This window comes from Morchella sextelata (assembly GCF_020137385.1).
Source record: "Morchella sextelata strain SCLS chromosome Unknown scls_1, whole genome shotgun sequence".
NCBI lineage: Eukaryota > Fungi > Ascomycota > Pezizomycetes > Pezizales > Morchellaceae > Morchella > Morchella sextelata.
The window spans coordinates 3,376,605-3,398,671 of record NW_025408616.1 but is presented as its reverse complement, the minus strand read 5'-3'; the positions used below and the strand labels follow the sequence as shown (position 1 = coordinate 3,398,671).

General features: G+C 48.6%; 8 protein-coding genes across 8 annotated transcripts; 5 read left to right on the top strand and 3 right to left on the bottom strand.

Annotated features, from left to right (window-relative positions):
- Positions 1 to 1,236: 1,236 nt before the first annotated feature.
- H6S33_000890 (uncharacterized protein) lies at positions 1,237 to 1,665 on the bottom strand (the record flags this gene model as incomplete). Its single annotated transcript, XM_044832317.1, has 2 exons — positions 1,237 to 1,418; positions 1,578 to 1,665. 2 exons carry the CDS (start codon positions 1,663 to 1,665, stop codon positions 1,237 to 1,239), a joined length of 270 nt encoding a protein of 89 aa, XP_044700449.1.
- Positions 1,666 to 2,112: 447 nt separating this feature from the next.
- Positions 2,113 to 3,734, top strand: H6S33_000889 (uncharacterized protein; the record flags this gene model as incomplete). The annotated part of the gene is made up of 3 exons (XM_044832315.1): positions 2,113 to 2,591; positions 2,672 to 3,440; positions 3,516 to 3,734. The coding sequence occupies 3 exons, from the start codon at positions 2,113 to 2,115 to the stop codon at positions 3,732 to 3,734; spliced, it is 1,467 nt and encodes a 488-aa protein (XP_044700448.1).
- Positions 3,735 to 6,924: 3,190 nt separating this feature from the next.
- On the top strand, positions 6,925 to 9,453 carry H6S33_000888 (uncharacterized protein; the record flags this gene model as incomplete). Its single annotated transcript, XM_044832314.1, has 3 exons — positions 6,925 to 7,279; positions 7,350 to 7,780; positions 7,837 to 9,453. 3 exons carry the CDS (start codon positions 6,925 to 6,927, stop codon positions 9,451 to 9,453), a joined length of 2,403 nt encoding a protein of 800 aa, XP_044700447.1.
- A 2,606-nt stretch (positions 9,454 to 12,059) lies between these two features.
- H6S33_000887 (uncharacterized protein) lies at positions 12,060 to 12,901 on the bottom strand (the record flags this gene model as incomplete). The annotated part of the gene is made up of 3 exons (XM_044832313.1): positions 12,060 to 12,323; positions 12,380 to 12,595; positions 12,659 to 12,901. 3 exons carry the CDS (start codon positions 12,899 to 12,901, stop codon positions 12,060 to 12,062), a joined length of 723 nt encoding a protein of 240 aa, XP_044700446.1.
- Positions 12,902 to 13,339: 438 nt separating this feature from the next.
- H6S33_000886 (uncharacterized protein) lies at positions 13,340 to 14,297 on the bottom strand (the record flags this gene model as incomplete). Its single annotated transcript, XM_044832312.1, has 2 exons — positions 13,340 to 13,993; positions 14,049 to 14,297. The coding sequence occupies 2 exons, from the start codon at positions 14,295 to 14,297 to the stop codon at positions 13,340 to 13,342; spliced, it is 903 nt and encodes a 300-aa protein (XP_044700445.1).
- Positions 14,298 to 15,116: 819 nt separating this feature from the next.
- Positions 15,117 to 18,038, top strand: H6S33_000885 (uncharacterized protein; the record flags this gene model as incomplete). Its single annotated transcript, XM_044832311.1, has 6 exons — positions 15,117 to 15,134; positions 15,273 to 15,357; positions 15,430 to 15,885; positions 15,940 to 16,371; positions 16,433 to 16,848; positions 16,932 to 18,038. The coding sequence occupies 6 exons, from the start codon at positions 15,117 to 15,119 to the stop codon at positions 18,036 to 18,038; spliced, it is 2,514 nt and encodes an 837-aa protein (XP_044700444.1).
- A 1,165-nt stretch (positions 18,039 to 19,203) lies between these two features.
- On the top strand, positions 19,204 to 20,867 carry H6S33_000884 (uncharacterized protein; the record flags this gene model as incomplete). Its single annotated transcript, XM_044832310.1, has 7 exons — positions 19,204 to 19,457; positions 19,519 to 19,585; positions 19,649 to 19,713; positions 19,775 to 20,023; positions 20,081 to 20,396; positions 20,458 to 20,636; positions 20,684 to 20,867. The coding sequence occupies 7 exons, from the start codon at positions 19,204 to 19,206 to the stop codon at positions 20,865 to 20,867; spliced, it is 1,314 nt and encodes a 437-aa protein (XP_044700443.1).
- A 605-nt stretch (positions 20,868 to 21,472) lies between these two features.
- H6S33_000883 (uncharacterized protein) lies at positions 21,473 to 21,841 on the top strand (the record flags this gene model as incomplete). Its single annotated transcript, XM_044832309.1, has 1 exon — positions 21,473 to 21,841. The coding sequence occupies one exon, from the start codon at positions 21,473 to 21,475 to the stop codon at positions 21,839 to 21,841; it is 369 nt and encodes a 122-aa protein (XP_044700442.1).
- Between the last annotated feature and the right edge of the window lie 226 nt (positions 21,842 to 22,067).

The following is a 22,067-nucleotide window of genomic DNA, read 5'->3' as shown; positions in this document are numbered from 1 at the left end:
TGGGTATTGGTAATGACTGTTGCGGTGACTCTTAGCTATTGATATAAGTATGGAGACCTGGTAATGATCGATATGGCACGTTTTCTAGCTAGCTCTGAATCGGTGGTAAGAATTATTTATTGGTCACTGATCAAACTTGTGGTATAGAGTAAGGTATCATAATTATTTAGTATAGCCTACGTTAGGTTGATAATTGCCAGGTGCCCAATTAATTTGGATACAGCTCCCCCCCCCCCCCCCCCCAAAACCAATAACTAGCCCTCAACTCCCAACTAAACCATAAGAACGGTTTATAGTTTGGTACAACACTACACAGTTATCCAAGCCTACTAAGCGTACATAAACCCGTGCGCCTGTTATCGCCCAAATTCGGGGTTTTACGATATTTCTTAAAATTCCCAACATCAACGAAAAATTATGAGTGCTCACCAAAAATCGTGATTCTGCTGCACTGCAGCTGGCAAGCCTAAATAATTTTATTAGTCTATCAACTTGAGCTCATCAAATTTAAAAAAAAAAAAATTACATAATGATTTTAGAAGTTATTATGATGTTCAGGTAATTTCTCGGGATTATTAGGAATTTATTTCCCTTCCAAACAAGGGGGTCATGATCAAAGTGGGCGTTTTCGGTGTCATTTGACGCTTGTCCCGTTACTAAACGACCACGGGTTTATTAGACACGCCTGGGTGTAGGGTACCGTTGACCGATGACCGGCCAATACCCAGACCAACCTCTTCACATACTATCACTCGGCCCCTCCATTCATTCTATTCTATGCAAGCCCCAACAATACATGCACCGACTGGAAGCAGCCCAGCTTCAAAAAACCAAAACCCCAATCCGGCAGCAAAAGAATATGCCATGCGTTTAATCGTACTTCGGAGTGTATCACAGCGTTGGAAATGAATCGACAACAGCGCATGAGCTGGTGTACCAAAGATCTCTTGGTGTCTCTTAGCCCGTGAATAGCAAAGCACCATCCACGGCTGAGTCCTCGGGTGCCAGTGGTTGTGGATTGGCACTCGATGAACGGATGTTCCCCACCGTACATGGGATATCACTCGGTCCCCGTACCCGTACCCATACCCATTCCACCTCCGGCAAAACCTCTACGACCCTTCCCCTCCATCCCCTCCCCATAAGAAACGCCGAAGGAAAAAAAAAACCACAAAAGAAAAACCCCTCTATCATTCATTACCCCCCCATCTCCACCCCCCCCACCAACTAGCTATACTACATAATAGCCCGATAAACACCCAACCCCACCATCGATGCCGCAATGCCATAGATCCCCATCCTCCGCGCGCCGATCCCCCACCGTGTCGCTGCCTGGCTGATCAGCTTCTCGCGCTCCCGCAGCTGCGCCCGCCCGCTCACGAACGTGTAGGCGCCGAGGCCGATGAATGCGGCGGAGCCTGTTGGTGGGCGGTGAGCATTAGCGTGCTTTCTACTTTCATAACCCTTTCTGTTCTGCTACTGGTAGGGGTCTCTGCGGCTACACCGGAGGAGGGAAGGGCAGAGGGGATGGATGGGCATATGCATGGGGATATCACCAATGGCTCTGCACGAATTACAGTCCTCCTTCCTATCCTCCTCCAGGACATTCGAGAGCGGTGGAAGTTCCATCTGGATTGCGCCGCTGCTGTTGTTGTTCGAGGACATTGTGACTGATTGATTGGCTGCCTGTGGTTTTAAGTTGTTCTGCAGATCTCGTATGTATGTAGCTCGATGTCTTGAAGCTGCTGTCGAGAAAAGCTTAAGTTTGGCGTCGCCAAGCGTTGCAGGGTTTATTTTATGGCTGCCCCACTCACGAGAGGCAGGCGGCACGTGACCCGGTGCTTGACGGCAACATCACTTCGCGGGGCTCAACGCCATCACGGGGAAGCACTCGGCTTTGGGTTACAGACTTGCCGGACAGCACTTGGGTTGGCCCTTCTAACCTCGCGAGATAGCATTTTATAACTTTGCTTGAGCTGAGCTCTACAACTGGCTGCATCACTCGAGCTTCAACTACACCACTCGAGCTCTACACCTCACCTATCTGCACTACTCAAGCTCTCCACCTCACCTATACCCACCCAAGCTCCACCACCCCCCCACACGCCCACAATGAGCGCCATCGAAGCCCTCCACATCCACCGCCGCCTCCCCCCCACCCCCAACTCGCCCCCCCTCCTCCTGCACACCTGGCGCCGCCCCTCCACGCCCGCCAGCACGCTCCTAACGCACTACCAATCGCACCCCGCGCCGCGCCCGCCGCTCATCTACCTGCCCAACACCACGCCGCCCACGCTCCTGTTCAGCATCGAGCACAACAACCTTCTCTTCCTGTGCCCCACCACGTCCGAGATCGAGCCACTGCTCGTGCTGGAGTTCCTGCACCGCGTGGTGGACGTGCTGGAGGACTTCCTGGGCAGCCCGCTGCTGGAGAACAAGATTGAGGCGAACTACGATGTGGTCGCGCAGCTGCTCAATGAGATGTGTGATGATGGAATCCCGTTTACGACGGAGCCGAATGCGCTGAGGGATGTGGTGCTGCCGCCGAGTGTGTTGGGCAAGTTGTTGAGTAATGTTACAGGGCTGCCTAGGTATGTATCTCCCCTCCGCCCTCCCCGCCCGGCGGCGCTCTACCACCGAGTACATGTTGCTAACACCCACCCCGCCTCAGCACCTCCCTCACCCCCACACCCCCCACAACACCCTCCACAATCCCCTGGCGGCGCTCCAACGTCCGCCACACCACCAACGAACTCTACGTCGACCTCATCGAACTCATCACGGCCACCATCGCGCCCTCCGGCCGCCCCCTCTCCGCGCGCTCCAACGGCACCATCGCCATGACCTGCAAGCTCTCCGGCATCCCCGACCTCCTGCTCACACTCCAGACCCCCAGCGCCCCACAGCGCCTCGGCTCCAGCCCCACCTGCGGCCTGCAGTTCCCCGTCTTCCACCCGTGCGTGCGCCTCACGAGGTGGCGCGACCGCCCCGGCGAGCTGTCGTTCGTGCCGCCGGACGGCAAGTTCGTGCTGGCGTCGTATGAGGTTGATCTGCTCCCGAATGTGATCTTGCCTGTGGCGGTCGAGATCAGGATCCTCGGTGCGGAGTTTGAGGTGAGGGTGTTTGTGAGTACTGCGAATATCACGGGTAGTAGTGGGGGTGGTAGTGGGGGCGGTCGTGCGGGGGGGAGGAGCCCCGCGTTTGGTGGGAGTAGTAGTAATCCTACCGTGGAGGAGGTGAGTGTTAAGGTGCCGTTGCCGCCGGCGGTGAAGACGCTGGTGGGTACGAGGTGCTCGAGGGGCGAGTTCCATCATGAGGGGAGGGAGCTGACCTGGAGGATACCAATGAACGGCGGGTTCTCAAGCACGGGGGGGACGGTGACGTTGAGGAGTGGCGTGGTGGTCAAGAGCACTGGTGAGGAGGACGAGAGCGACGATGAGGTTGTGGTTGCCCATGACGAGGGTGAGTATAAAGAGGATTTGCCCCGGGATACTAATGGCGGTGGCAGTAAAAAGAAGGACAAGACGGAGTCAAAGAAGAGAAGCGACAAGAGGATGGCGATGGCCATGCCACGCTGCGCACTCGTCTCGTTCTCTGTCAAGGGATGGCTGGCAAGCGGAGTGAAGGTCGAGAGCCTGAAGATTGTTGGCGGAAAGGGCATCAACGAGTCTGTCAAGCCGTACAAGGGAGTCAAGTACCTGACAAAGGCAGCAGGCGTGGAGGTCAGGTGCTGATATATGCATGGAATGGTGTTACAGCTATCATTGGCGCAACACTCGTGGGCAGAGGGCGCAGACAGTCACAAATCCATGTAGTTATGCTTTTGCTAGATAAGAATGCTAATAATGTGTGGCCTATGAGCTTTTCTTAATGTAGACGACACTGCCTCCATGTATGTACACATCATGCCTTGGAGAGTCAACGGTATCACGAATTCAGGGAACAATTGCCTTTAAACAGAGTAAATTCGCTACTATTTATTCTAACAATATATAACAGGGCAGTAAAGTGCAAGAGACGAAAAAAAGAAACTATCAAACCTACCAGTGAACCGAGTTTCTGCATCAGTTGAAGTCAGACGAATCCAGCACCCCCGAATGTACAGGTGTGTGTGTATCTGTCGTGATCACCAATTACTACATTAGCTATATCTCAAGAAAGATAAATTTAGGACTTACCCTCGTTATGGTGTATTTGATCGTCGTCTTCCTCGTCGTTTTTCTTTTTTTGTTGTTTTTTAGTTTCCTGTTTTATTTTCTTTGGTTTTGGTTTTTTTTGTGTGTGTGAGTGCGTGTGTTTACTATAAGAACGGCAAGTGCATGCAATATATATATACCCAGCCAATCGCGCGCTGGTCCAAGATTAAAAAACTTCGCAGAACTTCGCAGAACTCCTTATATGCATACGGGGGGACCTGGTAAATATAATATTTTCTTTTTTTTTTTGTTTTATTTTTTATGTTTTTTTTTTTGTTGATTGAATAATGTTCCTGTATTGGGAACGGTATATAAGTTCAATACCCAGTAAATCGCTGGTCCTAGAAAACTTTTCCTCAGCATCCCTTATATGAGATCTGGTATAATATTTTCTTTTTTTGTTGTTTTTGATTTTTATGGAATTTTTCGTCGTCTCGGTCTTGTCGTCATTACACATCCATATTGTGTAATGGGGCTAACTGTCCTTTTCTTTTTTTTCGTTTTTGTATTTTGTGCTTGGGAGATATGATTGCGGCCAGTCACGGTGCTCTTGCGCTGTTGACACAAGGATAAGTTGACACTAGGTCGGCATGGGTATCTTCTTATGCGTATCCCATCGATGTCGACAAAATTTAGGGCGGCGCGGCATTGGAAATAGACCAGTTTGCGTGAGAGACAACGGGATATTCAAATGTTTGTGAGAGTCAAACATTTGGCTTTGTGCCAGCGTGGCGGCCCTATGTTCCCGTAATAGCAGATGTTAGCAATCAATCCTGGCGCGCTCTTCCGGGGGTAGAAATTACTAACCATAAATCGCGACAGACTGCGCACATTCTCATCCAAGACTTGTGGTAATATGTAATATATAATACAATGGAAGACAGCTGGTATGCGATGGTTAATATACAAGTTTCAAATCTTCCTCCAAAGAAGAAACTGATGTCGCTGTGGCTGGGTTAAGTTGCTCTATAGATATGTAGATCTATAGAGCAGGAGGCAGGTCGTGGCTGACTACTGGCGGAAGCAATTTGGCGAGAAAATGTTCTTGGGAGCGGCAGGATTGGCTGCCGATAACACCGAGTCGACAGGCATCCATCTTATATTGAACGTCTATTAGCTTCTGCTAGAGGAGGAACCGATGTCTAGTAACAAGGTCGTGTCAGCCAGTATTCAGAAGGAAGTTGATGGGTGATGCAGAGTAGAGAGATGGGGATGACATGAGATGAAAATATAACGATAAGAAGAAAAAACAGTAGGTGATATGATTGACTCATCAAACTGCAAGTTCCAAAAGACATCGGCAACCTGATCAGTGAAAAAGCAGAGAAAAGATGCTAGTTCTAGGAAGGTGCCTTGTATCCGTTGCAGTGACTGAGGAGAGAAGAGGATGAGGGGGAGAGAGGGCGGTTTATATAGATTTTAGAATGAACAGATTTCACCCTCCCACGACTCGGGGCCACCTGGGTCTTAGGCCTCGACAGGCTTACAGCTCCGAAAGACCAGGTCACCTAATCAGCTTGGCTGTGTACACGGGTCCAATCTTTTTTGCCGCCCTTTTATATTATGCTACTTGTACGTACTTAAGCCATTTGGATTGCAACTTGGCCCTCAACTGGCCACCGTATACACATGTATATGTCTTGCCTGAGATCTAGCTCCCCGAGCCAAGTTTCAGCGGGCGGCGAAAACTACATGTATTTACTTATCTAAGTATATAGATATACCGATATGCAATGTGTTATTTAAAGGTTTTGATTGGCCAGGTTTGAGGGGTTTTCTTTTTCTCTATCAAATATGTTTGTCAGTAAGTAGATATTCTATCAAATATGTTGGAGTTAGTAGATATTCTATCAAATATGTTTGAGTCAGCCAGTAGATATTGGTTCCAACATACCTTGAGTCAACCAAATAGTATATCAGATATGTGCACAGGGCATCTTGGGGTTTCAGTGATCTTAAGCGTTGGTAAACTGATATTGTTTAAGCCATAACAGTTCCTACTCCGGCCAAAGGCCGGAAAATGCTTGTATACATGTACTTACATGTGGAATACAAGCATGAGCCCTCCACGTATGCCCATCCACTACGTACGACATAGTCTTTCTACCACGCCAGATAGTCGGATTGACCGACTTACGTACATGTATGTCAGAAATATGTTGCAATTGCTCATTACCCGAAACTACATGTAGCTGTAATTATATTTAAATGAAGGCCTTCAAATTCGCCCGCCGCCAAGAAACACGCACACTCGCCTTTCTTGCGGCTCTTTAGCATAAAGTATAAGCCAATTAAGCTGGTCACGCATGGGGGGAGACACCCTTGGCCCATTTCCAGACCACGCTCCGAGTGACTTTTCTGCGAGTGACAGCCAGTGAGCGAGTGATAAGCTATGATGAAGAAGATAATTCGCACTCTCTCTTACCGGCACACAAACCCTTCATCAGCCTTAATATATCCCGAGCCTCCCCCAATGCCAGAAGCTTCTGTTAGCCCTTATCTAATTCCGATGCCCCCATCGCTATCAAATCACGGAACCTGGCCATGGATAATAAGATAAGGCACCCGTTCTCTATCAGCATTCCCCCATGCAGGGCCAGCTAGTTACCCGGAACAGCCTCCACCGCGGGGTCCATGAGTCAACCCCCACCCCCCCCCCCCCCCCACCATCACAACCCCCGAACCCGCCCCCCGACACCATTCATTCCCGCAACACTTCCCCATCACCATGAGCGACCCCGCCCTTCTCGCACCGCGCTTTGCTGCCCTCGGTCTGGGCGAAAAGCCCCTCCAGGAAGCGCTCAAGAACAAGAAGGTCTCCACAGCATGGGATGAGATTCTCACCGAAGCTGGGATCGAAGCCACCACCACCGGGGTGGATCCCAAAGCCGCCAGCGCCTTCGCAGCGCTAGTTACCGCCACAAAAGACGCGGGCTCACTGGGTGGGAAGCGGGCCTACGTAGCGAAAGCGATCAAGGACGGCAAGATCAAGAGCAACGTGCAGGTGGATGCGGCTGTCAAGTACATCAAAGCCTGTAAAGGCGATATAGATGATGCGGCGTTCGACAAGGAGTGTGGCGTTGGTAAGGAGCTGCTGCTGCTGCTGTGAAGTTGGGTTGGGTAGGACACAACTGACCGTGGGTGTGCTGGTAGGGATTGAGTTTACGCCAGAGGGAATTGCTGCTGCGGTGGCAGAGTACATGGAGGCGAACAAGGAAATGATACTGGAGCAGCGGTATAAGGCCATGACACCGGTGCTGGTCAATTTGAAGACCCAGACAGCGCTGAAATGGGCACCCCCGGCAGAGGTCAAGAAGGAAATGGACATCCAGCTCGTGAATCTCCTGGGGCCCAAGGACGAGCGAGATGCGCCACCAAAGAAGCAGCCCAAAGCTGCTCCAGAGGCAAAGGGAAAGAAACCAGAGGTCAAGAAGGATGAGGAGATCAGCAAGGACAGGATGTTTGAGGAGGGTTTCCTTGCAGCTCTCCACAAGCCCGGCGGAAACGAGCAGATTATCCCCGCAAACATGGAAACCCACCTGAAAGCTACAGGAGGTAAAGTCTTTACACGTTTCCCCCCAGAGGTTTGTCTCCCAAAGCTCCAAAGCCTCCAAAATTACCACTCACCCAATTCTTCTAGCCCAACGGTTATCTACACATTGGCCACTCCAAAGCCATTGCCGTAAACTTTGGTTTCGCGCGCTACCACGGCGGCGAATGCTACCTCCGCTACGACGACACCAACCCCACCGCCGAGGAAGAAAAGTACTTCACCGCCATTCTCGACATCGTCGAATGGCTCGGCTTCAAGCCCTACAAGATCACCTACGCCTCCGACAACTTCGACAAGCTCTACGAGCTCGCCGAAGACCTGATTAAGCGCGGCTACGGCTACATCTGCCACTGCTCTGGCGAAGAAGTCAACGCCCAGCGCGGTGGCAAAGACCGCGGCCCCCGCTCCGAGTGCATCCACCGCAACCGACCCATCGAAGAAAGCTTAGGTCTCTTCCGCCAGATGCGTGATGGCAAGTTCAAGCCGCAGGAAGCCCAGCTCCGCATGAAGCAAGACATCCTCGGCTCCGGCAACCCGCAGATGTGGGATTTGACCGCCTACCGTGTCCTCGACGCCGAGCACCACCGCACCGGCGACAAATGGAAGATCTACCCCACCTACGACTTCACCCACTGCCTGTGCGATAGCTTCGAGGACATCTCACACTCCCTCTGCACCACCGAGTTCATCAACTCGCGCGAGTCCTACGACTGGCTCTGCAACGTCCTCGAGATCTACCGTCCCCAGCAGCGCGAATACGGCCGTCTCAACCTAACAGGGACAATCATGAGCAAGCGTAAGATCGCACGCCTCGTCAACGAAGGCTACGTCCGCGGCTGGGACGACCCGCGCCTATACACCCTCGTCGCCATCCGGCGCCGCGGTGTCCCCCCCGGCGCAATTCTCTCATTTGTCAACGAGCTCGGTGTGACCACCGCGCACTCCTTCGTCCAGATCAAACGCTTCGAGCAGACCGTCCGTCGCTACCTCGAAGACACCGTCCCCCGCCTCATGATGATCACCGACCCCGTCCGCGTCGTTCTCGAAAACCTACCCCACGACCACCTCGAAGAGATCAACCTCCCCTTCAAACCCAGCGACGAATCCTTCGGCAGCCACGCGGTCCCATTCACCCGCATCCTCTACATCGACCGCAGTGACTTCCGCGAAACCGACAGCAGCGACTACTTCCGCCTGGCACCGGGCAAGAGCGTCGGCCTGCTCAAAGTACCCCACACCATCCGGGCCACCGCCTTCTCCAAGAACGCCTCTGGCGAGATCATCGAGATCATCTGCCACTACGAGAACGACATCCCGTTCAAGAAGCCCAAAACGTACATCCAGTGGGTCGCCGACTGCCCATCCAAAGGCTCCCCCGTCCCGCTGGAAGCGCGCGTCACAAACCAGCTCTTCAAATCCGAGAACCCCGAGTCCAACCCCGGGGGCTTCCTCGCCGACATCAACCCCGACAGCGAACAGGTGTTCTCGAAGGCCATCATCGAGGTCGGCATCCACGAGGTGCAGCGGCGCGCGCCGTGGCCCGAGCTCGAGGGTGAGAAGAACCAGAAGCATGTTGGGCCTGAGACGGTGCGGTTCCAGGCGCTGCGGGTGGGTTATTTTGCGCTCGACAGCGACTCGAAGGAGGGGGCGTTGGTGGTGAACCGTATTGTGACACTGAAGGAGGATGCGGGGAAGACTGCGTAGAGATCGTAAGATAGAATTCTTCATATTAGACATTTTCGTGAGCCTTTTTTGTTTCTGTCAAAGGGTGTTTGCCCGAGGGTTGGGTGGGGTGGTGGTGTTTGTTTTACTTGTTTCCTTTTCTTTTGCTGTGTTTTTATGGAAGGCAGTTGTTTGCTATATCCAATGATTATCGGAATAAACTCGATAGAATAATCATTATCTTTCTGTTTGACATCACTGTGCAGCTTGCTTGATAGTCATTGATAGCGACAGCCAACAACTCGGTCAGAAAAGGTAAGGCGCTAGGCCTCCTGTGTATCAATATCGAGTGACCGCACATGACGTAAATAACAAACAGTGGCTAAAAAGAACAAAAGTACTGTGATCATGGTCCGTTCCCCCTAGATACCACGCCAATCTCTGGATAGGACTATGCGGTGCCGAAGAGCAGTGTATCCGGCCAAATGATCTTGATATCGACACTTTCCGCTTTCCTGATCGTTGATCTGGGCATAAAGAATGAAAACCGTTGTGCAATCATACAAACGGCTTCTTTATCTACCGAGTGTATTAAATTTTGGCTATTAATTACACATATAATTATCTCCTATTATATGAAAGGCCATGACAAACAACTTCACAAAATTGCGAGAGTTAATTGGAGCGCCGGACTCGCACATGTAGGGTAAAGAACCCTGAAGATCCACCACCAAAATCTCCCCGGCGTCCGATGTCCTCTGTAGCCGTAATTGATCGGAATAGCAATTAATGCACTTGGCATTTGATATTCATGATCACCCTCCGTCTTATCTCTTATCCACGCCGAGCCTATTGCAACTTGGTAGTTTGTTATAGTTACCCTCAGAGCGGCCAATAATTTATCCTTGACACAGTCTTTCTCCAGCTATATACAGTCGAATCTCGCTATAAGGGTACCCTCTATAAGAATACTCGCCTTATAAGGAGCCCGGTCCGCAGGCTACTTTTTTTAGTATGTAGTGCTAAGGGTAAATGCTTATATTCTTGCTATAAGAATACCCTTAGTAAATTTTCAAACTTTTTGATGTATTACCCTTATAGAGAGAGTAACTTTTGAGTGGAAGTTGGGGCACTTCGCCCTCAAAAAGTGAAAAATGTTCTGCTAACAACCTTGAAAGTTGCACTGCCAAAAACTGAAAGTTCCGTCACCAAAGAGTGATGAAGTTCCGCGAACTTCCCACTCTGCCGAATTCAGTGTTGCGCGAACCCTTTACTCCCAAAAGTGAACTTTCTACTCTGCCAAACCTAACCCTGAAATATCTATAAGGGTAACTGCTCTATAAGGGTACGACATCGCGGTATTTCCGTACCCTTATAGGGAGATTCGACTGTATTCGGCTCTCTCTTCACCTATCTCTCTCTCCTTTACAAATTGTGCTTGCATGATTTCGTTCTTGCTCTGGAAAGTATGAGAAGTTTTTCTTCTCCTGCTTGCCGGAGTAAGAACAAAAGCTGTAGCCACTGCTTCGTGGCCCTCTGTCGCCTAGTTCTCTCTCGAATTAGGAACATGGCCTCTACACCGGTTTCCCCGTTTAATTTTTTAAACGGGAACCGCGAAGCTACGGTTAGAGCATTCCTTGGTGGGTTAGGGTTTCTTTGGAGACGTTTTTTTGTTTTTTGTTTTTTGTTTCTTTTGTATATAGTTTTATTTATTTCTTTGTATATAATCAATTATGTTTTTATTAATAAACTATTCTCTCTCATATTAAATGCAAGCCGTGTACTTTTTTAATGCGATTGCTCTTGAGTCTTGAAAGATGTTACTTTATATACAGGCATACCAAAAATCTCAGGCCAATAATTGCTTCATCAACTTCGCTCCTCCCTAAGACTATATGTACTTGTAGATATACTCAGGTAATGATAGTTATCATATTCCTAAGACCACATGTAGTATTGAGTCAGAATCTACGGATCCGGAGTAGTCTCGAGTCAGATCTCATGCAATAGTCTAGATCTCGAGCCAGACCTATGAAGTAGTTCCGAGTCAGAATATGGCATTCATAGAGCTATTCACAGCATCCGTTACCCTAGTCTCGAGTAAGAAATCATTGGCGATTAGTTTACATCTCACATGTAAACGTTAATCTATTTCTATACTAATGCAGATCTAGTAACACGGTTGGGAGTCGAGTCCAAGTTTCATTTTCGTTCATGCATCCAAAATCACTCGTCATCTCTCTTTTCCCAATATTAGCCATCATATCTTTTCAATTAGCTCTTCTTTATATAATTATGATATTAATGGGGCGAAAAACGACGGCTTCGGATTAATTATCTGGTCCAGCTTATATGGTTATACCCGGGTTTGAACTTGCCAGATCGACCTCCACAGATTTCATCTCGTGAAGCAGCGAAGCCAATCGATCCGCATTGGGTCAAAAGCTCGATCTATCTAGTCAACGTGTCATCGTGAGTACGAGCTAGAAATGTATATAGTTCTGACACCCATGTCGTCTATGATAATGACAGTACTCAGCAGCTAAAAGAAGGTATCATTCACACCCCAAACCGACAACAAAAAAGAAAAATAAAGACAAAAACACCATTCCCACAAAGCCTAATCTCAAAAAGAAAATACGATCACCTTATCTTGACAGGTTCTTCTCTACAGTCTCTCTCAACCTCTTGACAACCTCCCCTGGGCTCTCAGCTCCAAACACCGCAGTCCCAGCCACGATCACGTTTGCGCCTGCCTCCGCAGCCTGGTCAATTGTGCCCAGACCAAGCCCACCATCAACCTCGATATCCAACTCCGGGTACCTCTCGCGCAGAGCAGCAACCTTAGGCATGCAGCGTGCCTGGAACTTCTGTCCGCCGAAACCGGGCTCCACGGTCATCACCAGCACCATCTGGTATCCAATGTCAGCACCATCCAGCCAGGGATTAAAGACAGAAAACGACGAACATCAGGCTTCTCGATATCACCATCCAACAATGGGTAAACCACATCTGCGGGGGTGTCAGGCTTAATCGCAACACCAGCCTTCATCCCGAGGGCATGGATGTTCTTAATAAGCTGTGACGGCGACACCGCGGGGTCCTTCGAGGTGACTACGGCTTCATAGTGGAAGCAGTAGAGGTCGCAGCCAGCTTTCTTGAAGTCCTCAAGCCACTTTTGTGGCTATCGGGTTGTCAGTTTACTACTTTTAGAGTTGTTGAGGCACTGGCAATTACTACTACGGACCTCAGCAACCATCATATGGCAGTCGAAAACACCTTTGCTCCAGTCCGCACTTCTCTCAACGCTTCCTCTAATACATGTCACAACCGGTGCCCCAATTGTAATGTTGGGCACGAAATGTCCGTCCATGATATCAATGTGGAGCCAGTCTGCACCGTGCTCTTTGATCACGTTGGAGCATTCTGACGAGAGATTTCCGAAGTCGGAGGCAAGAATTGACGGGGCAATGATTGCTTTTGGTGCCATTTTTAGGTTGTCTAAGGTTGATTTCAGAGGAGCTTGAAAAGGCTGTTGGGATGTTAATTTGGTGGGGTGAATTGGCGGGGTAGGGATTATTCACACCCATTTTATGCAAAATTAGTATGCATTACTTGCCGTAGACAATAGCGTTACCCGGTCTGATTATAAGTGACGTCAAATAACATCTTGAAGGCTGACGGGAAGATTGATACACATAATAGAAGTGTGAATAATTGTAGTAGCGAGTACATGTATTAAACGTTCCGCCCTTTCATTCGTCAGGACACTTCACATATATAAAACGTTTATATGAAGTGCTCCTACATACAACACAAAGAAGCGCCAAGAATAAACATTAACCCAACCGCTCGCTATTTCATTACACGTCGATTTCTTGCAATAGTAATAATCATTAAAATCATAAGACGAAAAAGAGGGCGGGCACTATAGGCAACCACCAATGAACGCGCTCAATTTCTCTTTCCAGTCTTTCTTTTCAACACTTCCACCCTTCACTTCAATCTCCACGCCCACTTCCTCCATGGCCTTGAATTCGAATGGACCTTCTCCACCCTCACCAAGCCACTCCTTCTCCTCGTTACCTTCACCATCGTCTTCAACGTCAAGAATACCCTTGGACCTTGAGACTCTCATCTTGGTGATCTCTTCCTCCAAGAGCTTTTGTATCTTACCAGCAGGGAGTGCAGTAAACACATCACTCTTGTTGCAGGCAATCAACAGCCGTTTAGGTTGCGAAGACGTAGCACCAGATGCGGAGGCAGCCTTTTGCAGTGCCAAAAGAACATCGTAAAGGTATTCAGCGGTCCCACGAACGTCGGTCAAGGAAGAGTCAAGAACGAAGATGACGCCACGGATGACAGGAGATGAGATCTGAGACAATGCAAGGTGACGCAATTTTCCGTGTCCGGGGGTGTCGGAAAGGAGAAACTTAAGGTATGATTTCATTGAAGGATCATTGGCCGAGCGGTATTTAGACGTTCCCGCGATAGCGGCAGAGATTGAACATTCAAGCGACAAAGGGCTCTGGCTGGTACGGGTATCCGGAGGAGGCTTTCCACTTTCGGTTTCGGATTCAAACTGTACTCTTCGTTAATATGTCGGAAGTGCGCATTCGGTCACTGGAGAAACCTACAGCTGTCATAAGAGAAGTTTTTCCACTGCCAACTGGGCCAACAAGGAGAAATGTAGGTAGAGTGGTTGCGGCGCGTGACCGAAATATCAGTGTGTGGATCAGTAAAGGGGTCAAGAAAATGACGATAATCGTCACAATCAAGACGGGGAGAGAAGGGTTGAAAAACGAGGCCATGAGGGAGCTTAAATCTGCGCCGCCTGGCGGTGGTAGCAGTGGTGTGGCATCTGGCGAGGGTAAAGAGGACTCCATGTTGGATTTCGCAAGTTAAAACGAAGTTGGCACTGGGAGAGAGATGGGAGAAATGTGTGTACGGAGATGGAGTGACTTAAGGTGAACGTGGAGGTTTGTTAGTCTAACTTGTATGCAGGCATTCCCGGGATGACTAAGCGTACTTTGAGTCTCAACGCATTCAGCGCCGTGAGCAACCTTTTGTAGACACTTCAATACTCAGGTACTTGGAGGGCTTAGATTTGGAAACGGGCAATGTTACGGAAGGATCGATCAATTGTCTTGACTCTGGATGAACATTGGGATTTATGAGATACTCGTAGAATTAGGATAATTGTTTTATCGCAGTACATAGACCTACATGTAGTGTCACTGGTCAGGGAAAGAGGTCTTGGTTCTATTCTCTGGAATTAAAGTGTACAGGAAGCAATTCATCATTCCCCGGTTCATCTACGTACATGAGGATGAGAGATCTAGACTAGAGACATATCAAAGCCTTTGGGATCGATCATAGAGGTAACATCTTCGACTATTGCCCCGATTTCTCACATCACAATCCATTTCTGTTTCTCCCAGTAGTTTTAGAAGTCTTCTCTGTTTTTTTACCTTCTTTTTGTTGCCTTTTTAATGTGGTCGTAGTATATACACCTTGAATCAATCGTTGCCAAGCCAATATTCAACCTCATCAGTTACCCTAAACCCCTACGATTGCTGCACAACAGCTGTCCTCTCGCAAAAAGCTTCAGGGGATACTACCTATCATCAGAATCGACAAGCGCGAACTACTCCCTAAGATAAAACAATCGAATACAGAAGAATCTCAACCGGGAAGTAGACATAATGCGGCTAGACGTTAAGGTACGGATACTCTTTTATACGGTTCTTTAAGTTGAGGGGAGATGATGGGCACCTCCTCGGGGGTGACTGAGAGGCACAGGATGCTCGGGAATATCTCGAAGTCAAGGCTGATCAAATCCTATCAATTTTGTCATTTAGAGACAACTCTTTGCCCGCTCGGACCGAGTGAAAGGGATCGATTTTCACCCCACTGAACCATGGATTCTGAGCACCTTATATAGCGGTACTGCCTCCTGCTCCACGATGTCTCAGAAGGCGGGGTGAAGTCAATCACTGACCTGTTAATCAATTCAAGGTCATGTATACATCTGGTCCTACGAGACTCAAACCCTAGTAAAGACCTTTGAGGTTACCGATGTCCCTGTTCGTGCCGGTCGCTTTATCGCGCGAAAGAACTGGTTTGTGGTCGGTTCCGACGACTTCCATCTTCGGGTGTTCAACTACAACACTTCAGAAAAGATCGCGGCTTTCGAAGCGCATCCCGATTATATCCGTTCGATCGTTGTGCATCCGACACAACCGTTCGTGCTCACTGCAAGTGATGACATGACTATCAAGTTATGGGACTGGGACAAGGGCTGGAAGTGTGTACAGACATTTGAGGGGCACAGCCACTATGTCATGAGCTTGGCCATTAACCCCAAGGACACAAATACATTCGCTTCTGCATGTTTAGACAGAACGGTCAAAATTTGGAGCTTGGGCGGTGGAGGAAGTGCTAACTTCACTCTAGAGGCGCACGAGACTAAGGGTAGGTTATTACGTCTAAAATAAATGTTTCGGATCAATGGCTGATCAACTACAGGTGTTAATCATGTCGATTACTACCCGGCTGCCGACAAGCCTTATATTCTCACCACCTCTGATGATCGAACAATCAAGATTTGGGATTACACGAATAAATCCTTAATCGCTACACTTGAGGGCCATACATCGAATGTTTCTTTTGCTTGCTTCCACCCAGAGCTCCCAGTAATCATTTCCGGTTCTGAAGACGGCAGTGTTAAGATCTGGCACGCAAATACCTACCGCCTGGAGCAAACTTTAAGTTATGGACTTGAGAGAGCATGGTGTGTTTCCTACCAGAGGGGCAAGAATGCCCTCGCTATCGGATTCGACGAAGGATGTGTTGTTATCAAGATGGGAAGGGAAGAACCGGCTGTCAGTATGGATGCAGGTGGAAAGATTGTATGGGCGAGGCATAACGAGGTCTTGACCGCGGTTGTCAAACCCGGCGGTACGCACTTGTTAAAGCATCGTGATTTTACATCAGCCAGTCAACTGACATTTGATTACAGATGTATCTGTCAAGGATGGTGAACCATTATCACTTCCCCACAAAGATCTTGGGTCTTGTGAAATTTATCCGCAATCCCTTCTCCACTCCCCCAACGGCCGTTTCGTGTCAGTTTGTGGTGATGGAGAGTATATCATCTACACTGCTTTGGCTTGGAGGAACAAGGCATTCGGGCAGGCATTGGACTTTGCTTGGGGTTCTCGAGACAACAGCAATGATTACGCTATTCGAGAGAGCCCGACCAGCGTTAAATTGTTCAAAAACTTCAAGGAGAAACCTGGAGGTTTGGACGTCGGATTCGCTGCTGACGGATTGATTGGTGGTGTTCTACTCGCTGTTCGGGGAGCTGAGACGGTTGGGCTCTTCGACTGGGAAACTGGCGCTTTGGTTAGAAGGATCGACGTGGTGCCACATAACGTACGCTTCCCAAAGCCATAGAATTGAGCTTCCACGGAAAGCTTGAAACATTAAGGATTATCAACTGACATTCCTTCAAATAGGTTTTCTGGTCTGATAGTGGTGAACTTGTGACTCTTGCTTGCGAGGATGCTTTCTACGTTTTGCGATTCGACAGAGACGAGTATGTCGCTGCCGCTCAGAATGGAACTGTTGAAGATGATGGTGTAGAGGCTGCTTTTGAGGTTATCACTGATATCCATGAATCTGTTCGCACGGGAGAATGGGTTGGTGATTGCTTCATCTACACAACTTCTACTAACCGCCTCAACTATCTCGTCGGCGATCAAACATACACCATCTCTCATTTTGATTCTCCCATGTACCTTCTCGGCTACATCCCCCGCGATGGCCATATTTACCTTGCTGATAAGGACGTTAATGTTGTCTCATACTCACTATCTCTCAATGTTGTTGAGTATCAAACCGTTGTCCTCCGAGGCGATATGGACGCCGCTGCAGAGCTCCTGGAAACGATTCCTCAGGACCAGAAGAACAAGATTGCACGATTCCTTGAAGGGCAAGGCTACAAAGAGCTTGCTCTGGAGGTTGCTACCGACCCTGAGCACCGCTTTGACCTCGCTCTCAGCCTCGGAAACCTTGAAATCGCACTTGAGATTGCTCGAAGTGCCGACGCTGAACACCGCTGGAAAACTGTTGGTGACGCAGCTCTCGCCGCCTGGGACCTTGTGCTCGCGGAGGAATGTTTCCGTGCCGCCAAGGACCTTGGCTCACTCCTTCTCCTTCACACAGCTACTGGAAATGTTGAGGGTCTTAGAAAGCTATCAAAGTCTGCGGATGCGGCAGGGTCTAACAACGTTGCATTCGCATGCCTGTGGCAAACGGGCGATATTGAGGATTGCGCTAACCTCCTCGTAAAAACCGGGAGGATCCCAGAGGCGGCTCTTTTCACACAGACATATAAGCCAAGCTTGACAAAAGATGTGGCAGTGAAGTGGAAGAACAGCCTTAGGGATGCCAAAAAGGAGAAGCTGAGTGAGGCGATCGCGGTCCCAGGAGAGGACGATGAATTGTTTCCGGAGTGGGATGAGTATTTGAGAGTAGAAGCAGAAGCACCGGCAGCAGGGGAGGATTTGATCGATGTTGCGGAGGAAATCGTGGATGCTCCAGCAGAGATTGTAGAATCATAGATGATGACGGGCTAGAATCTTTTTGCTTGGGGGATGGTTTTATGAAACTTGCTTTTTACGTTCTTGAGTTAAAATATTATTGTGGCCATTTTTTTCCTTCTTTCTCTTTTTGTTCCGGGTAGTTCAACTGGGATCACGTAACTGGATCTTTAAAAGCTTCGACGTTCATTTTTATTTCTTTTTCCGGGTGTTTTCTGGAACGAAAGCACACCTAGTGAGTGGATACATTTAGATGTGACTCCTGGTGAGGTGAAGCGTGACCAGGGATACTTTACACTAATTATCCTCATAAAAACATGTGTCAATTGAATCTCGGACAGAGCAAAATATATCTTTCGAAAAACGCCATTTCCCACAGATATTCTTTGTGTATAAGAAATCAGTTACATACATGTGCATTTCACTGAAACAGAACGAGAACGTACACGTGGTTAGAAAGATCATGAAAAGAAATATGAAGGATCACTCATACAGTTCAGCGATATATCATCCGAACAAGAGTCGTAAAACAAGTAAGGACAGGACTCTACTACACTTAGCTAGTACAGTATTGACAACCCCAAAACACGATTTACATTCCTGTCTCGTCTTGTCACCCCAGAGACAACCCGCACGTAGACCGAACATATCTTTAAATCTTACATATCAGCTTAATTCAGTTCGAAGAATTAATAATTACATAAGAGATGGGCCACCTAAAAATACGTGTGACAGGGGCTGTCACACACAGATCAACAGAGGCTCCGTGTCATGCAGCATGACGAATGGCTTGCACTCACTACCTCCCCTATAAACCAGATTCTAAACTCCCCCTTTCCTTTATAGAAATACCTTATTCTATTTATTCTGCAGAGATTTGGAATAGGCTGCCAGTACGAATAGTTGTGAACACCCATCTGCCCTGCTACCTAGTACAGTTCCACCTGTGACCAAGGTACACAGTATCACTTGATCTGGATCTGCAGCTACCAAACCTTTTATGCTCATATAACATTTGGTAACACTCTCTAACATGTAGTAAAGCACTCTAGGTACTCAACCGCATACGCACATCACAAGGACGCTTACCAAGGAACAATCGACCAAAAGCGTTCACTAGCCGTTGCATACCCTCGGCCGCGCTCTGCCCCCATTCAAATACGACTGCCAACCCCCATAAGCCTCGATGAGTCCCGGCCAGAGTCAACACCCTCGGAACATTACCCACACAGAAGAAGACAGCGACGACGAAATGTGGGACTGGGATATACGACCGAAGCCCTCAGAGGGCCCATCCGCAGAGCCACTACTCTCCGAGGAAGCTTCAGGCGATCGCGAGAGGGGGAGAAGCAGCTATGAAGGCGTTGAGGTAGACGAGAGGGCTCGGGAAAGAAGGCGACATGAGATGCGGAGCAGAAGCCCAACCAGCGCTTCAGCTAGGTCAATACTTGTGTTCCCCCCAGCACTTAGGAGGACCTCTCGGAGAGCTAACAGCTGGTAGAGCCGAGAATCGTAAAAAGTACGTGATGGCGGCGATCTTTTTGGTCTTATCGCTCGTTTCGTTTGTGGTATTTTAATGCAATGATGCAGCTTTGCTGTCCTGAGGTTCATCTCGCTTACTTAGCCTACAGGTACAAACTGAAACGGCTCAGTACATACAGCTTGAACTCGGATGGCAGAAGGCATATGCCATGTTGTATGTCGCTGCCCTCGGGCCTTCCACCGGTTCCTCTGAGCTTATAATAACCCCGGTGTAGATACTTAACCCACGGGTCCTGGGTTGTTCTCTGGCCTACTCAGCTTCTGATCCTCAAGATGCGTAAACCCAATACGCCATGGGGGGCATTCCTCACTGGGCATCTTAGCCACATCAAGACCACTGCCCAGATGATCATGGCGTCATCTACCCGCCTTTCCCACTCCCAGGTCCGGGCCGATCCGACCTACTATATGCTCAAAAGGATCATATTCATAACCTGCGCTCTCACTTTTGCTGGGTCAACCTGGTACATTGCCGTTTCGCTCACAACTCCAAGCGATCTAACTGCAATTTATAATTGCAGCGCATTCTTCGCATATGCGTTCAGTATCCCTATGCTTCATGAAAAGCCAAGAGCGCTGAAGATCGGGAGTGTGGCAATCGCGATTGTAGGTGTACTGGTTGTCGCATATGGTGATGGTAACAGCGTCGACGAAAATGAGACGCAAGGTGAGAAGAACCGTGTCCTAGGAAACATCATTATCGGTATCGGGAGCGTTCTTTATGGGTTCTATGAGGTCCTTTATAAGAAGGTAGCGTGTCCGCCCGAAGGTACATCCTCGGGTAGAAGCGCTATTTTCGCAAATACCGTAGGCTCCGGGATTGGGGCTTTCACTTTGGTGCGTAACCGAGCGACTTCCCTCTGTTAGGTCTGGTTATATTAATCGTGGCTTGAAATAGTGTGTTTTATGGATCCCAATACCGATCCTACACTGGACCGGTATCGAGACATTCGAGATCCCAAGCGGTGAGGCGGCTATTATGCTTGCCATCTCCGTCTTCTCCAACGCTGTGTTCAGCGGGTCTTTCCTGATTCTCATGAGTCTCACTAGTCCCGTTCTGTCTAGCGTTGCTGGGCTGTTAGTACTCCCCTGTTCTCTTAACTCTTTATACTAATAGACGACAGACTCACAATCTTCCTGGTTGCAATAACTGACTGGTTCATATTCGGCACCCCGATAAGCACCGCGGCGTTATTGGGTGGAGTGCTAATTATTGCGGCGTTCGTACTGCTGAGTTGGTGTACATGGGAGGAGATGAATGAGGAGAAACCTAAGGTAGAGGATGATATTACTGATGAAGATGACTGAGAAATTTCTTTTCTAATAGTTCTTTCTCTTCCTTTTTTTTTTTTTTGCTCCTCTGTTTAGATATGACGGCGACAAGGACGTGGTTGGTATTCTCTTCGGGTTGGGATTTTAAGTTAGCTTTGGGTCTGCTAGATTCTTGGGATTTCTTATTTATTAGGCTGTTTATTTATGTTTTTATTCACACCAGATTATTCCCAAAGATATAAAATACCAAGAAGTATTCATACTGAGTAATATTAATTAATGAATTAAAAAAATAAAAAAAAATAAAAAAAAATACTGAGTAATGTTGTGATTGTGCATCGAGTGAGTCACTATGTCTCACTCATCTAAACCATCACAAAGATTAATGTAAATGCCTGTGTTACATGTATTAGCGTCGTATCGTGCTATATCAAACGGCACTGAACTTTAGACAACCACATCTATCAACCCATCCATCAGTCCCAAGAACTATCAAGATCACAACTGCCACTAGTTGAAACCACATCTACTTAGGTACCCCTGATCCATCCGTGCTGTTGGTAAAAAACCCAAACTCACACCATCATATGGCTCAACTAACCACTTTACCATATAGACCCAACCCCAGCCCCGGGCCAAAGATGCATCTCAAGCAGGAATCCAACCTTCATCACGGCGAACTTGAATCTACACCCAAGCTCCTCCGCATCAACATCCGCCACCGCGGCCCTACCCGTACCCGCCAAGCGCAAGCCATCAGCGGCGTCCTCTGGACCACCCACGACGTTCCAAGCAACATGACTCTCGGCCAACTCTTCAGGCGCCACATCAAAGGCGGCGTAGTCCCCGACCAGACATTTATCCTCCAGCAGATCGACAGGCGCTTTGAGCCCATTGTTGGAACTAGAGTCTTTGTTTGGAACGAACTCAACATGACAAAGATCGCGGATGCGGGTTGGGTGTTTGACGATGGGGAGGTCTGGTTGGGGAGTTATATCCCAAATGTTTGAGGGATCCGGATGGAGATAGATGAAGGGCGTTCTACTGTGCTGTTTCGAGGGAAGGTTTCTTTTTACAGAGTGGTAAGGTTGGGGTCCCTTGATGTGGGCATGGCGTATCTATTGAGTACTGTTGCTTGAAGGGGCAGACTTTGTAATCTGTCGTCCATGTCTTATTTGATAACTCTCAATAAAAGTTGATGCATCGATATTACTTAACACACCTCAAGCCTTGACT